General features: G+C 39.8%; 1 protein-coding gene across 1 annotated transcript in view; it reads right to left on the bottom strand.

The window, feature by feature from the left end:
* Positions 1-17,468, bottom strand: part of TTC1 (tetratricopeptide repeat domain 1) — a 56,344-nt gene that overhangs the window by 21,094 nt on the left and 17,782 nt on the right. The window contains exons 3-5 of the mRNA XM_002816143.5: positions 9,267-9,327; positions 7,683-7,795; positions 1,301-1,337 (exon numbers count right to left, since the gene is read on the bottom strand). Coding sequence (XP_002816189.1) covers positions 1,301-1,337; positions 7,683-7,795; positions 9,267-9,327 — 211 coding nt within the window. The remainder of the gene's footprint in view (positions 1-1,300; positions 1,338-7,682; positions 7,796-9,266; positions 9,328-17,468) is intronic.

Below are 17,468 nucleotides of genomic sequence, written 5' to 3'. Positions count from 1 at the left end.
AATCTCATGAGTAATCCACCCCTTGCTTAGCATATAATCAAGAAATAACCGTAAGTATACTTTACTGAGCAGCCCACATTGCTGCTCTGCCTATGGAGTAGCCATTCTTTTGTTTCTTTATTTCTCTAATAAACTTGCTTTTCCACTTTATGGACTTGCCCTGAATTATTTCTTGTGAGAGGTCCAAGAATCCTCTCTTGGGGTCTGGATCAGGACCTCTTTTTGGTAACAGCAGGGGAATACATGCTTAGTGTGACAGGGGATCTAGATAACATATAAGGTTCTCTTCCACTCTATGATTCTCCCAGAAACTATTATCCAAAGAAGAAAAACTAAAAAAATAGAAAACACAAAAATAGTGATTTGCTAGAAAAACTTCTGAGACTAAGCCGCAAGAAAAAGTGATTATGTATATTCTCCACATGAAGTTGGTGAGAAAGGCAAGGCACCTGTCTGGCCTATCAGGCAATTTTCAAAAAACAAAACAAAACAAAAAACCTCAAAACACAAAAAAACTGTAGTGACCCTATGTCTGAGGTGTCCCTATAAAAGTTAGTGGGGTGATAAGACCTTAATAGAACTTAGATATCATATAGCAAAGGCTTCATTCATTGTGTAGAATCTGAAAGGGTTAAAAAAAAATGATGTAAAGTAGGTTTGGAAGAATTATGACACCTGAAAAGACTATCAATTAACTAACAGAAACTGTCCCTCATCACAGTTGTCCCCCTTCTCAAAATACACAGATCCAAATGCTCTAATAGCAGCTACGATCTTCACTTTGAATCTCAACAGAAAGTAATTCAGAGACTACAGGAGGGAAATTCTATTCCATGAGTTCTGTTGCCAAGAGAGCACTGAAGTTTTCTTTTTTCTTTTGGAGACAGGGTCACTCTGTTACCCAGGCGGGAGTAAGTGGCATAATCACGGCTCACCACAGCCCCAACCTCCTGGGCTCAGGTGATCCACTTCAGCCTCCCGAGTAGCTGGGACTACAGGGGCATGCCACCACATCTGCTTAACTTTTGTATTTTTGGTAGAGACAGGGTTTTGTCATGTTGCTCAGGCTACAGCACCAAAGTTTTCTTCATGTATTTACCAGTAGAGGAGAAACTGATTGAATTATCCATTCAAAAGGAGTTACTCTATTATACAGTATATTTGAAAATAATTATAAAGTCACCTCTTGCAAGGCCCCAGAGGAAGGGTACACATGTACAAGTGCACACCTGACCCAAAGCCCCTCTGTCTGACATAATGCTCCTGTATGTTAACATGTAATAAGATAATAAAGCTGTACCTTTGCTGCAGTCATTGATGGCCATTTCTTTCTTGTCCTAAAAAGAAAAACAGTATTAATATGTGTTGCCCTAGTTTTATCTTAACGGCCCAAAGGCTTAATGACATGATCTGATCACTAATAACTGCTTATGGAGAAACAGAATGGTTTTCAAAGAAATTACGTAAAATCTGAATGTTACTTCCAGACAAAACTCAAAATTAACACGGGGATGGCTCTGATCTGAAGCCCTCCTGGTAACACTTATTCAAGTCGCTTTTTTCTGAAAGTGTCTTTAAAGATTGTTCTAACTGACCTATTACATTTGCAAGACACTTTACATTAGAATGCTGACATTGAGAAACTTTGTGACCTAAAACAGGGCAAATGACTGACATGTGAATAACTGAATTACCCTCCTCTCTGGCTAGTGGTTATACTATCATACCCCAAAGTGGTATATTTCAGAAAGTATACAGATGCTCCATCTACAGACACACAGTGGCTTGTCATGTAGTCTCAGTTATAAACCTTAATTTATCCATGATCAAACAAAAATACACAACTCTTAAACAAAATATCTAACTAATTGAACTTTCTGAATCTAGAAGCATGACATAGCGGAAAGAACACTGGATGGCAAAGAACTGAATTCTGGTCCTGACTTTGACAATAACCTGCTCTTTAACACTGCCCATGCTATTTTCCTTCTCTAGGGCTCAGTTTGTCTCATCTAAAATAGGAGCAGGGTAGACTTGATGTTATATAAGATGTCTTGCAGCTCTAAAATGTCCATTTTCCTGAAATTAGGAATTTCTGTATTACAGAAATAAATTATTTCAAATAAGTGTTCAATATTCTCACAATGCCTACTGTAGCAAATACTAAATATTTTGCAGAATATTTCACAGCAGTGTCAGCCAAATTGTTTCAGGATTCAATCAAAAGCAGTTCCAGGGCTGGACGCAGCAGCTCATGCCTGTAATCCCAGCATTTTGGAGGACCAAGGTGGGCGGATGACTAGAGGTCAGGAGTTCGAGACCAGCCTGCCCAACATGGTGAAATCCTGTATCTACTAAGAATACAAAAATTAGCCGGGTGTGGAGGCGGGTGCCTGTAGTCCCAGCTACTTGGGAGGCTGAGGCAGGAGAATTGCTTGAAACCAGGAGGTGGAGATTGCAGTAAACCGAGTTCACGCCACTGCACTCAAGCCTGGGCAACAGAGCAAGACTCCATCTCAGAAAATAAAAAAAAAGTTTCAAGATGAAGAATGATGACTTAATGAGTGTGGAGTATCCTTTTAGGATGATGGAAAAGTTCTGGAACTAGATAGTGGTGTTGGCTGTATAACACTGTGAAGGTATTTTAATCCACTGAATTGTATATAGTCATGCACTATATAATGATATTTCAATCAATGATAGACTGTGTATAAAACAGTAGTCCCATAGGAGTATAAGGGAGCTGAAAAATTCCTATCACCTAATGACATAGTAGCCGTCATAACATCATGGCATAACCTACTACTCAGGTGTTGGTGTGATGCTGGGGTAAACAAACCTACTGCACTGCAAGTCATGTGAAAATATAACACAGGCCGGGCATGGTGGCTCATGCCTGTAATCTCAGCACTTTGGGAAGTCAAGGTGGGCGGATCACCTGAGGTCGGGAGTTCGAGACCAGCCTGGCTAACATGGTGAAACCCCATCTCTACAAAAAATACAAAAAAATTAGCTGGGTATGGTGGTGCACACCTGTAATCCCAGCTACTTGAGAGGCTGAGGCAGGAGAACTGCTTGAACCCAGGAGGCAGAAGTTGCAGTGAGCTGAGACAGTGCCATTGCACTATAGCCTAGGCAACAGAGTAACTCTGTCTCCAAAAAAAAAAGAAAGCAAGCATAACACATACATAATAATTGATAATAAATGGCTGTTATTAGTTTATGTATTTACTATACACTACTTTTTATTATGTTAAGAGTGTATTCCTTCTACTAAAAGAAAAGTGTACCATCAAACAGCCTCAGGCAGGTCCTATAGGAAATATGGAAGTATTCCAGAAGAAGGCATTGTTATCATAGGAGATGGAGATGACAGTTTCATGTATGTGTCGCTCTTGAGGACCTTCCAGTGGGACTAGATATGGAGGTGGAAGACAGTGATACTGATGCTCCTGATCCTGTGTAGGCCTAGGCTACTGTGTGTATTTGCATCTTAGCTTTCAACAGAAAAGTTTAAAAAGTAAAAAAAAAAAAAATTATTTAATAGAAAAAAGCATATAGAATAAGGATATAGCTGGGCACGGTCACTCACGCCTATAATCCTAGTGATTCGGGAGGCTAAAGCAGGAGGACCACTTGAGGCCAGGAGTTCAAGACTAATCTGTGAAACACAAGACCCCATTTCTAAAAAAGGTAAAAAAAATTAAAAGGAAACCAAACAAAATTAGCTGGGAGTGGTAGTGCAGGTCTGTAGTCCCAGCTACCCAGCTACTGGAGAGGCTGAGGTGGGAGGATCGCATGAGTCCAGGAGTTCAAGGCTGTAGTGAGCGATGACCGTGCCATTGCACTCCAGCCTGCGCAACAGAGCAAGGCCCTGCCCCAGCTCAGAAGAGAAAAGGACACAAAGAAAATATTTTTGTAGTTGTACAACATGTTTATGTTTTAGGCTGTTATTACAAAAGAGTTTAAAAAAATTTAAAAGTTTATAAAGAAAACAAGGCACAGTAAACCAAGGTGAATTTATTAAAGAAAACTTAAAAAAATAAATTTAGTGAAGCCTAAATTTAAGATGTTTATGAAGTCTACAGTAGTGTAATGTCCTAGGCCTTCACATTCACTCACCACTCACTCACTGACTCACCCAGAACAATTTCCAGTCTTGCAAGATCCATTCATGGCCTATACGGTATATGTATGTGTATGTGTGTATATGTGTGTGTGTGTGTGTGTGTGTGTATCTATATATATAGATGCACCATTTAAAAAATACTGCATTTTTACTGCACCTTTTCTGTTTAGATACACAAATACTTACCATTGTGTTCCAACTGCCTATAGTATTCAGTGCAGAAACATGCTGTACAGGTTTGTAGCCTAGGAGCAACAGGCTATACCATATAGCTTAGGTGTGTAGTAGGCCATACCATCCGGATTTGTGTAAGTATACTCTATGATGTTCGCACAATGATGAAATCACCTAATAACACATTTCTCAGAATGTATACCCGTTGTTGAGTGACTCATGACTGTACTTTAAAATGGCCAACTTTATGTTATCTGTATTTTACCACAATAAACAAAACAAAAAAGGTTTCAGGGTCATCTGGGACCTTTTTTTATTTCTCTTTGAATGTTCAGCATACCAATTCAAATATTAAAAACTCTAAGAAGTCCTATAAGTAATCTGTATAACTTTATATAAGTCAGTATTTTTCCAACTTACCACATTTCTATAAGTCAAAGACACACAATTTCACAGTGTCTGAAATAGAAATAAATCTTTACAATTTATGTGTACAACTGTTGTGGTGGTGTTCTTTGTGTGCCTAGAAGTGATTATTAAGCTGTAGTGCATCTTATCCACTGTCCTCCTCAAATCAAGGAATTATGGAATTTTATTGCAGAAACTTTTGTTTGAGGTTCATAGTCTACTAATACCTCAGAGGACCTAGGTGTTGTTTGCTGCTTACAATGGTAGTCCCCAAAGTGGAGTGTGTGGAAAAAAAAAAAAAACACAACTTTACCATTCTTTCATAATTTTTGTATATAGGTAGCTATCTATCTATATAAAACAATATACATAAAATATAATGACAAAACAAATGTACACAATATATAAGGACAAACAAATCTAACTATACATATAAAACAATGTATATAATATATAAGGACAGTAGTTAAAAAAAAAAAAAAAAGAGAACCTATTCTTTTAGGGCTCTGCTCTTGTGTAGCTAGCAAGACCTAGAGCTGAAACTCTGCCCTAGCTCCAGGTTACCTTTTCTCTCTCTAGATATGAAATGTGAAGTGTGGCCAGGGGCACTGAGTCAGGGATGCTGAGCTTGCAAACCTGCCTTTCAGAAATTCTTCGTCTTTACCTCTTAAAGCAATTAAACCATCATTTCCTTGAAAAACTTAGAATATGCTCCTTAAATTGTGTCAGGGTACTAGTCCTAGAAGTTATCAAGTCTCTCATTTTAGAGTCTTCATAAAGTATTAAAAATGCAACTTAAGGCTGGGGACGGCGGCTCACGCCTGTAATCCCAGCACTTTGGGAAGCTGAGGTGGGTGGATCATGAGGTCAGGAGTTCGAGACCAGCTTGACCAACATGGTGAAACTCCATGTCTACTAAAAATACAAAAATTAGCCAGGCGTGGTGGCGGGCACTTGTAACCCCAGCTACTCAGGAGGCTGAGGCAGGAGAATCGCTTGAACGCGGGAGGCGGAGGTTGCAGTGAGCCGAGATCACGCCACTGCACTCCAGCCTGGGTAACAGAGTGAGACTCCGTCTCAAAAAAAAAAAAAAAAAAAAAAAAGGAACGCAACTTAAAAGAACAGAAAACTTCACCAACAAAACTATTCTTTGAACAGCCAACAATCATAGAGCAACGCTCTTTTGAGTTCTCCTCAGATGTGACAGACAATACTAGCAAGACCATACATTTTCCTAACTCAAGAACCAGACTATTTATGTGAGCCCAAACCTAGAAATATCAATAACTTGGGCAACTGTGGAAACAAAGAATCCCAAATCCCAGGAGCCAACTGGGTATGGTGCATTTCCTCTGATACTGAAGACGCATCCTTGATCCTATTTCACAATGACAATGTCCAGTCTAAGAATGTGGCAAAATGGAGAAGCAAATCCAAAAGATCAGAATTTTCCAGGTAAGTGTAAAAACTGTTAGATGTTAATTCTGATTGCTGGTGGGACACATTAATGAATATTGTTTTAAATAAAGTTAAACCAATTGTTTTGTTTTCTCTAATACAAAATGTTGGTTTGTATACTCCAAAATTATTTCTTCTCTCATGCCACATGAAATATTCCAAAAATACTCTGCTTTGAAGATTGAATCCTATACAAGTTCTGGTAAAAAAAAAAAAACAAACCGTAACCTTTCTGCATGTCCAAGCATTCAAGCACCCACCCCCCCCAATCCCTGCCCTGGGGCCTTTAAAAAAAAAACAAAAAACAAAAAAAACCTTGTCACCTAAAGTGACTGTGGTAGTAGAGGCATTTGAGAATTTCAGACAGTATCAAAGAGATATCTGATCTAAACAAATGAAAACACTGCCACTTCCAATCTGGAGCCAGCATCATGGTTGCTTAAAGGTATGTTAAATAACCTATCCTTTGTACTTTGGATGTAAGTAGCCATAGTTTAAAAAGTGATATTGTTTAAAAAAAAACAAAAAGGCAAAAACCACTCTCATTTCAATCCAACGATTATGAAGACTAAATAGGAAAATCAGACAAATCAGAAACAAATCTAACTTTTTTTTTGAGACAGAGTTTTGCTCTTGTTGCCCGGGCTAGAGTGCAGTGCACTGCAACCTCCGCCTCCAGGGTTCAGCGACTCTCCTGCCTCAGTTTCTTGAGTAGATGGGATTACAGGCGCCCACCACCATGCCTGGCTAATTCTTGTATTTTTAGTAGAGATGGGGTTTGACCATGTTGGCAGGCTGGTCTCGAACTCCTGATCTCAGGTGATGCGCCTGCCTCGGCCTCCCATAGTGCTGGGTTTACGGGTGTGAGCCACTGCATCTGGTCCAAATCTAACTTTTAATACCGTCATGGTATAAAACAAATATATTTGTACTCTCACCTATTCCATACTCACCTTGTTATACTAGGTTCTCAGTCCTTTGGAAATACAAAATGTTTTTAAAGTTCCTTGATACTTATTTTGCATTTAAGGGTACCTTTTATCCCAGCTGTTGGAGATTTCTCCAAGTGTCCATACTTTGAACAGAAAAATCAGAATCCTGGGAATAACCGTCTTTAAAGATGCTTTAAAGCCCAGAGTTTTTACCAGTGTTTCCCTGTGCCTTTGCACGTTTATCTAGAATTCCAGAGGCCTAAAATAAGGATCTAGAGCTATTCTAGGACATGCACCGCTTGGCTCATTGCTTCATTAACCTGCCCTAGTTTAGCAAAAAATTTGCCAGCCCTCCTTCCATGAAAGTATTCACTCAGCTACTTTAACGGGGAATGTTAACAGTAATCTGACTCAAGTTTTTCAATAGATTTTCTATTCTCCCTGTGGCCTTTACATCAGGGAAATATATGGGCAGGAAAAGGGAGGCAGCAACCTCTATGCTAGTTTCTGGAGAGAAACTATGGTATGAAAAGACTGCAAGTCCATGTGCTTTTTAAAAAGAAAAGGTCAAAGATACATACCTGTTTCATCCTTGCTGCAGCTCTATTTGAAAATAGAATCGACCTCTCCTTTTGGAAGCAGGATGGGCACATTTCGAGGGCTCGACTATAAGAACTTTCAGCTTCTATATAATCTGAGGATAAGATAAAGGATGAGTGGTCATTATGATTTTATTCCTGATACTACTATATTCCACAGGATCTCAGAAGCACTGTTTTCCATCCATAGGATGAAGGTTTTGAGTTAAAAGATGGTCACAGTCTATTAAGTCTGGGGCAGTAAAAGTCATTTCCTCTTTTCTTCTCTGTTTAAAGGAACAGTGCTTGCTTGTGCCAATCTCACAGGCTGTGCTTGGTGAACTGACAGCTGAATATGCTGTCAGTAACAAGCCCTCAATACTCAGGAGTCCTGGCATTCCCTTAATGTTCAGTTTTCATTTGGCTGCGCAATTCAGAAAGGAGTTTTCAAAGGAGGTTAGAGAACTGCACAGAGGAGAGACTAAACTGGGATCCATGGCCTGAGATAAAGAAAAAAATTATACATATTTGTTTTCATTAAATCTGTTGTGCTTTCATACAGTCAACCTGGCTAAAACAGCATCCGTGAAATGTCTGAAGAGAGACATTTGATAGAGCTAAAAGGAACAATGTAAAAATCAATATTTAAATCAAGACCTTAAAAGAGAAAATGGTGAAAAAGAGAATTATGGTCAGGATACTAATAGAAAATTGCCTATGTACTCTTTCTCAGGTTTGAAATATTTAATATTAACATACAAAAAATATGCTTCCAAAATTAGAAGTGTTTACTCTATTAGAAAAAAATATTAATGATTACTAAACCAAGATATAGGAAAAAAAAAACCCTAAAATCTGAAATCAGGTAATAGGGTAACTTTTGGAAAACAATAAGAAAAAAATTAAAAACCTGAAAATAACTAGCAAAAAATGTTAACACTCCTAGATTTCTGAAGCATATACACTTTAAGATGTGACAGAAGACTTTTGCTCTAAGATCAAATAGTTAACCCAAATTATCAGAATGAACCCCACCAACTTATTTCTAAGCAAATGACATGAAGGACATGAAGAATCTCCCTACTTAAGGCATTCAAAGAAAATGGCACATGAAAGAGCAACCTTTCTGAAGCAGTTTGGAGAATTTAAAAAAAGAAAGAAAGAAAGAGCAATGAAAGGACAGGCAGCCCTAGGCCATACCAGAGCTGTCAGGCCGCTTTCACAGCCCCACAGCAAGTGAGGAGTGGCGACTCTGCTTTCACAGAAATGCAGCTCATAACCTTTAACATTCCAGGTTAGTGTTTTCCAAAGCAAGAGCTCAAGAGTTTTACCCCTGATTCTAAACTAACAGATAGTGGATTACAGAAAGACTATGCATGTGCCAAGAGACAAATGGTAACTTGTCACCATCAGATGAATAATTTGGCCTGGTTAAAAACTCAAAATGCCAAGGTACTGGGAAGCAACACTGTATTGTGAAGTCTGGTTTTGGGGTTTCTTCAAATGTACTTTGGGGTTTCTTCACAGACTCTACAACAGGATGAGGAGTCAAGATTACCAGATTATCAGTGCTGAAAGTTATCTTACCTCCTTTCTTAAACTGTTCATTTCCCTCCTCCTTTAGTCTAGTGCTCTCTTCTCTTCTTTTCTGAAAGACATCAGAGAATTACGTAATTTCTCACAATATTATTATAAGTGAACAAAAAGGTGAGCTTTCCTTATGCACAAGTCTATTTAATAGGCAACAGTCTGACTTTTGAGAACTGGATCAGTTTCATCAAAACCTTGTACAGTGATAGAGGAAAAAAAAAGCATGACCATCGGGCTAATTATCAATTGCATTCTCGATGTTTAAAACAAAAAACGTACGTTTTCTTGGCATGTCCTTTGCTTTCTATGTTTCTATCTTTTGCATGGAATGATAATTACAGTATCACTTAATTTCTACTTAGAAATGAAACTAAATAACATACCCACTGGTGTGCATACCAGTGTAAATTCAAATTCTAGCTTCTAGTACTTACTAGTTATGTGACCTTGGACAAGTTTCAGAATCTTTCTGAGCCTTAGTTTCTTCATTTCAAAAATGAAGCTTTAATAGTATTATGGACTACTGTTTAATGGATTAATGTCATAATATAGGTAAAGCTGCCCATACAGTGACTGAACCCTTCATGGTTTGTGTCATGAAGGAGACACAGTATGCTAGGAGAGCACATTCGTGGGTACAAGCCATGTCTGTAGGGTTAGGGCAGTATACTGTTAGCAGGTTAACATAGGAAAATGTGAAGAAACCTAAATAAGTCTGTCTGTCTTTTCTTAGCTTATTCAAACAACTCAGAAACTCACATAGATGGCCAAAAACTCATCAAACACAAAGGCTGAGAGGATGTTATTCTGCAAAGCAAAGTAGACACATGCTGAGTGTGTGCACTTTTTTGTGGAACATCTTAACAATATAACTGGCACAAGCCAAACCAGAAGAGTCTGTCTGCCTGCCACCTTTTGACAGTGCTTTAAAACAAAAACAACAAAAACCCCAAAAAACAGAAAATCCACCAAAGTCCCTTTAAAAAAAAAAAAAAAGAGATAGGGTCTCACTATGTTGCCCAGGCTAGAGTGCAGTGGCTATTCACAGATGTGATCAACACACACTATAACCTTGAACTCTCGGGCTCAAGTGATCCTCCTGCCTCAGTCTCCTGAGTAGATGGGACTATAGGTGCACACCACTGTGCTGGGCTCTTTCCTCCTTCTTGAAGCTTCTGATTAAGTAATTTCAAAGGGAGGAGATACAGTTAGCAGGGTATTTCATGCACAAGAGAAGCCTGGAACCTAAATAATTGGTCCTTTTAACATGAGGAACTGATATGGTCTGTGTCCCTACCCAAATATCCCCACAGGTCAAGGGACGGACCCTGGATCATGGGGGTGGTTCCCCCACGTTGTTCTCATGATAGTGACTTCACTCTCATGAGAACTGATGGTTTTCAAGTGCCACACTTTAAAACCATCAGCTTTCCCTTCTCTTTCCGCCATGATTCTAAGTTTCCTGAGGCATCTGTAGCCATGTGGAACTGTAAGTCAATTCAACCTCTTTTGTTTATAAATCACCCACTCTCAGGCAATTCTTAATAGCAGTGTGAAAATGGACTAATACAGGAACCAAAATAAAAATATTCTTTCTCTGGAAAAGATTTGTCAATATGCTATTGATGAGACTGGGTATTTCCCAAATGTCTTATTATTACACTGCAGATTAAACAGAGCACTTGATGAATCTCAATGAAGAAACTAAAAGGTAAGTACAGAGTGAATCTAATTTTTATGGTATGTACTATGTGCCAGACACACAGCAGGTACAAATAACAATTCATTTTAAGATATAATGTATCTGAGGGAAGGGCTATTCTAAAGGAATTCAGAAAAAAAATATAAGAATATGGCCATATTTACCTAGTACTACCCATAAGAAAGATGCTTAGACTGTAATGATCTCTACTGTATTGATAAGGGTTATTGGATGCAAGCAAAAGACTATCTTAAGCAAAAAATTTCAGGGGGCAGGTTTATCGGAAAGATATCAGTGCTCACAGAATCAGTGAGAGGCTTAACGAATAGGCTTAGAAAGCAGGTAGAACTTGGCCGGGCGTGGTGGCTCACGCCTGTAATCCCAGCACTTTGGGAGGCTGAGGCAGGCAGATCATGAGGTCAAGAGATTGAGACCATCCTGGCCAACATGGTGAAACCCTGTTGGTACTAAAAATACCAAAAAAAAAAAAAAAAAAATTAGCTGGGTGTAGTGGCAGGCGCCTATAGTCCCAGCTACTTGGGAGGCTGAGGCAGGAGAATCACTTGAACCTGGGAGGCGGAGGCTGGAGTGAGTCAAGGCCGCGCCACTGCACTCTAGCCTGGCGACAGAGTGAGACTCATCTCACAAAAAAAAAAAAAGAAAGAAAGCAGGTAGAACTCAAGGAGGCTCTGTTAAGAAGCAGAATGCATAAGTGTCTTTTAGTGAAAGACTTGCCAGGACAGGGCTGCAATGACAGCAAATCAACTTTAACAATTCCATTGTCTTTGCTTTACTCAATCTAGATTCAAGGTCTTGGTCAGAAGCATCTAATATACCAAGCATCGATCACAAGCCTTGGTTATCAGAGGATGAAGTGAGAGACATGGAGTACTGCCACTTAACAAGATTACAACACAAGAGAATTCCTCCAAATAGGAAAGGGTGTTGGATGCTGGAGAGCCAAGACAACATAACAAATTCAGTTAACAGTTATTTAAGAAACAAATTCTTTAGAGAGGGGTTAAATCATCAAGTTACTAGAGCTTAATGCCCATCTTTTAAGAGTTTTCAATTTCTTTAGCATTGACTGTAAATCTTAAGCTACTTTCTGATCTATAATCTTCTCTTCAGAGCCAACTCATTAGGAATATTCTATGAACACAGATGAATCAATCAGACTGCCGGATCAGGCTCTTGTGAAGTAAGCGTGTGTGTGTGTGTGTTCCTGTTTTAGGAAACCAATCATTCTTTGGGAAATTTATAACATCAAGTTCCCAATGGGCAAAGCCACGTCTCAAGTATCCAGAAAGGAATTAGTGCTACGGGCCAGCCTGAGCAGCCAGCTTGAGAAATACTCACCATGTCTTTATTTTTATTTTCAGAGACAGGGTCTCCTTCTGTTGCCCAGGCTGGAGCGCAGTGGTACCATAAGAGTTTACTGTAACCTTGAACTCCTGGGCTCAAGTGATCCTTTTGAGTAGCGGGGACTATAAGCAAGCACCACTGCCTCTAGGTAATTTTTTTCTGTTTTTAGTAGAGATGGGGTCTCACTGTGTTGGCCAGGTTGGTCTTGAACTCCTGGGCTCAAGCAATCTTCTCATCTCGGGCTCCTAGTGTGTTGGGATTATAGGTGTGAGCCAGTGTGCCCAGCCCTCATCTTGCCTTTATAACTTGAAGGACTGAAAGTTGAGGTAGCAAAGTGAAAGGATCCAGAATGTAATTCTGAGGTTATTCTTTTTTTTTTTTTGAGACAGAGTCTCACTCCATCACCCAGTCTGGAGTGCAGTGGCATGATCTTAGCTCACTGCAACCTCCGCCTCCCAGGTTCAAGCAATTCTCGTGCCTCAGCCTCCCAAGTAGCTGAGTTTACAGGCATGCACCACTACACCTGGCTAATTTTTTGTATTTTTAGTAGAGATGGGGGTTTCGCCATGTTACCCAGGCTGGTCTTGAACTCCAGACCTCAAGTGATTCGCCTGCCTTGGCCTCCCAAAGTTCTGGGATTACAGGTGTGAGCTGAGGTCAATTATTCTAAGTAAGGCATCCTATTGTTTCAACGGATAAATCAAAACCCAGTGGCCCACTGAGTAGAAAACATTGAAAAAGAACTGCTGCTTCCCTCTCCACAGATTGTGCAAATTAAGAGTAATGCAATTATCAGTATCATGCTGAACATCTCCTTGGAAACAGCTAAAAATAGCACTTTGAGGAGAAAGTTGAACTATTTCCCAGCTGTGCCGAGACTGAATTGATGATCCCAGTACAAAGACTGGAGTTTTTTTCTGCTGAATACATTCTTTCTCCAAAGGATGACAGGCATATAGTACAATATTATTGGAATCCAAGGATAGATATGATAGATAGTGTATAGGTCTTCCTTAGCGTGCTAGATGCCAGGAGCATTCACACATATGTGAGCCGGCAGTGCTGATATTCTGCAGCAATAGCAGAGGAAAGTCTTTCCAGGTTCTGTTCTATGAACAGAAGCTTCTAATGTGCTTAAAGCCCTACATACCTCCACAATGCCTTTTAACACATTCCAGAGAGGGCTCACAGGGAAACATCTGATCTTGAATTATACTTCCATAGAAATGGAAACCAAAGAAATTTTATAGGGCTCTTTACTCAGTACTTTCTTCTCCATCACTGAAAACTTAGGGGGAAACAGTGACATTATCCTGCATTGTAAATCATCACAGGAACTGCCAAGGAGAGCCCCAAACAGCCAATGCTCTCGATGAATGGAGTTTATTTCAACAGTTACTACCACAACTGTAAACTTCTCAACTTGGTATTCAAAATTCATTACAACCTATACCAGTACAGCGCTTCACTGCTGAAAATCTGCTGTCACATACATTAGCTCATTTGTTTTTCAAGATAATTTTGAGAGGTGGGCATGGAGGTCTTGACTCATTTTACAGACGAGAAAAATCAAGATTCAGAAATCTCTTGTTCACACTACATCAAGCTTCTATTCCAACCTACTCAACCTATGCAACACAAGTCCTCTCTGCTAGACAGTCTGATCTCACTATTGCCTCTCAGAGCTTACCATGCTTATCCTTCATTCCATTTGTTTGCTTATGTGTCCCCCATGTCCTTCCATGGAATAACTCTTCCATAACCTCCTCCCAACTCTCTAACACCAAATTTTCTGTAGTTTTCAAAGTCTAGTACAAACCGTAGCTCCTCCCTGGGGCCACCTTTCAGTTCTTTTCCCACATTATCTTTCTTTGAATGCAGACTGTACATACTGCTTTTAATTTTGTAATTCAATTCTGCCTCACAGATTGTTTTAAATTATAAACACAATAAAAGCACTGCAAAAACTTTGGAGTGTTACTTAATGCTTAAATGGTTTCACATGTTGTAGAGCGCTTTTTGGCCCTCAGACCTGGGCAGAAGAGGCTCCCGTCAAGGCCCTCCTCTCTGGTGGGCCCCACCCATATCCCATATGGCCCTTTTAAACTATGCTCCAGGTACTGAGTTCTCTAGGATTTCCAGTTCAAGTCTCCCTAGCCCACTTCCAGGATCTGCATGGGCATTTTACCTGGGTTTATTCTCCCAAGGGTGAACTTTGTTGCAGGTTTACATAATATTCCAGGAGCAGTATTCTGTACTTTGCCTACCCTAGATGTTGCCATATCTCCAAGGAGTCCTAGATCAATTTTTACTTATTTATTTATTTATAGACAGGGTCTCGCTTTACTACCCAGGCTAAAGAGATCATATCTCACTGCAGCCTCAACCTCCTGGGCTCAAGCAATCCTCCCACCTCAGCTTCCCCAGTATCTGGGACCACAGGTGCACACCACCACACCTGGCTATTTTTTTTTTTTTGTAGAGATGGGGGGTCTCACTATGTTGCCTAGGCTGGCCTTAAACTCCTGGGCTCAAGTGATCCTCCCACCAGAGCCTTCTAAGGTGCTGAGATTACAGGTGTGAGCCACCCCATTCAGCCAAGTCCTGGATTCTTTTAGTGTGGAATAGTGTTTAGAAACAAAGATCTGGGTGTTAGTGTGTTCACTGTTACTAGGGCATTACTGCTTTTAGGCCCTCTCAGTGAAGAAACCCAGGAAATACATCTTAAACAAAATGAAACCCTTATGAGTCCAAAGAACACATACAAGTGAAATCCAACAACCCAGGATTCTTCCTCACATTCCTCCACAGTGAAAACTCTGGTTCTCAGAAAAGCCACTTTACTAATTTGCTCTATCCTACAAAAAACAAGAGTTCCAAAATTACTATACAAATATCATTACCAACAATGAACCTACTATGTAAAGTTCAAGGTTTTGTTGCAGTCAAGAGTCTGTGTCGAAAGTTAATGGAATTATCTTTTCTATATAATCAATTCATGATTGTTATGTTAATTTGTTTCTGTTTATGGTCAATTTTAAGGCTTAGTTTTTTTCTCATCCTTTCTGATTTATTTTTTGAAAATTAAAAAAATTATTTACACAGTTCAAAATAGGTGGAATTTCTGATGTGGTGAAGTAAGGAGGTTGTCAAATCCTTTTCCCTAAAGCCAACTACAAAACTGGGCAGGCTAGGGGCAGTAGCTCACACCTGTAATCCCAGTACTTTGGGAGGTTGAAGTGGGCGAACTGGCCGAGTCAGGAGTTTAGACCATTCTGGGCAATATGGCGAAACCCTGTTTCTAGCAAAAAGCCAAAAAAATTAGCCATGTGTGGTGGTGCGCACCTGTGGTTTCAGCTACTCTGCAGGCTGAGGTGGGAGGATCGCTTGAGCCCAGGAAGTTGAGGCCATGATTGTGCCACTGCACTATAGCCTAGGCAACAGAGTGCGACCTTGCTTCAAAATAAAAATAAAAAGAATAAGTAAACTTGAAGTTGTATCGAAAGAAATTATCCAAGAAATTTCTTGGATCCAAGAAATCCAAAGAAATATCCAAGCCGAAGAATGAAAACAAAAAGACTGAAGAAAAATGAACAGGGCCCTCTTGACGTGAATGGAAGACTCAGAAGAAGGGAAGAAAGAGAAGAACAGAACAAATATCTGAAGAAATAAAGGCTGATAACTTTTTTTTTTTTTTTTTTTGAGATGGAGTCTCGCTCTGTTGCCCAGGCTGGAGTGCAGTGGTGTGATCTCGGCTCACTGCAAGCTCCACCTCCTGGGTTCACGCCATTCTCCTGCCTCAGCCTCCCAAGTAGCTGGGACTACAGGCGACTGCCACCACGCCTGGCCAATTTTTTGTACTTTTAGTAGAGACGGGGTTTCACAATGTTAGCCAGGATGGTCTAGATCTCCTGACCTCGTGATCTACTCGCCTCGGCCTCCCAAAGTGCTGGGATTAAAGGCGTGAGCCACCGCGCCGGCCAAGGCTGATAACTTTAAAATTTTGATGAAAAATGTTAATCTAAAGATACAAGAAGCTCATCTCAGTGAATCGCAAGTAGAATAGAAGATCTACATCTGAAGACACCAGAGTGTCAGAGCTGTGAGAGAAAAAGACAAAGAGAAAATGTGAAAGCCACAGGAGAAAAATGATAGAAGAGAACAAGACTATTAATTTCTGACTTCTCACCAGAAACAGCGGAGGCCAGAAGGCAGTGTAATGATATACTTAAAGTGGTGAATGAGAAAAATTTTCAACAAAGATTATATGTTTAACAAAACTACCTCAAGATGAAGGCAAAATAAAGACTTTCACAATGAACAAACAGAATTTACTGCTGTGAAGCCTGCCTCACAAACATATTAAAGTCCTTCAGGCTGGAGGAAATGACAGTAGATGGTCACTCAAAACCACAGGAGGAAATGAAGAACATCAGAAATGGTAAGTAGATATAAGACTCTAATATTATTTTCTCTCTTCTTCAATTTCTTTAAAAGACAAAAGATTATAAAAAGCTGTAATTTTGACACTCAGTGGTTAGGTTTACAACATATATTGATAAAATGTACGTGACAACGATAGTTCAAAGTGGAGGAGAGGAAATGGAGCTATGCTAAAGCAAAGCTTCTATCAATATATTTCACTGAAATTAAGTAGTATTAAACTAAAGTAGGGCTGGGCGCGGTGGCTCCTGCCAGTAATCTCAGCACTTTGGGAGGCCAAGGAAGGCAGATCGCTTGAACTCAGGAGTTTGAGAACAGCTTAGGCAACACGGCAAAACCCCGTCTCTACAAAAAATACAAAAATTAGCTGGGCATGGTGGTGTGCACCTGTAGTCCAGCTACTCAGGTGGCTGAGGTGGGAGGATCACCTGAGCCCAGGGAGGTGGAAGCCGCAGTGATCCATGATTGTACCACTGTACTCCAGCCTGGGCAACAGAGTGAGACCCTGTCTCAAAAAAACAAAAACAAAAACAAAAGAATCCCGAAAAACTAAAGTAGACTATAAAAAAAGTGCATTACAATTCCTACGGCAACCACTAAGAAAATAGCTAAAAAGTAAACATAGTTAATAAAATCCAAAGTATTAAAATAGCATGCAGAAAATATTATCTAATACAAAAAGAGGCAGT

This window comes from Pongo abelii, chromosome 4, assembly GCF_028885655.2.
Source record: "Pongo abelii isolate AG06213 chromosome 4, NHGRI_mPonAbe1-v2.0_pri, whole genome shotgun sequence".
Lineage (NCBI taxonomy): Eukaryota > Metazoa > Chordata > Mammalia > Primates > Hominidae > Pongo > Pongo abelii.
Note: the sequence above shows the minus strand (reverse complement) of the source record. Positions and strands in the feature narration are given on the sequence as shown.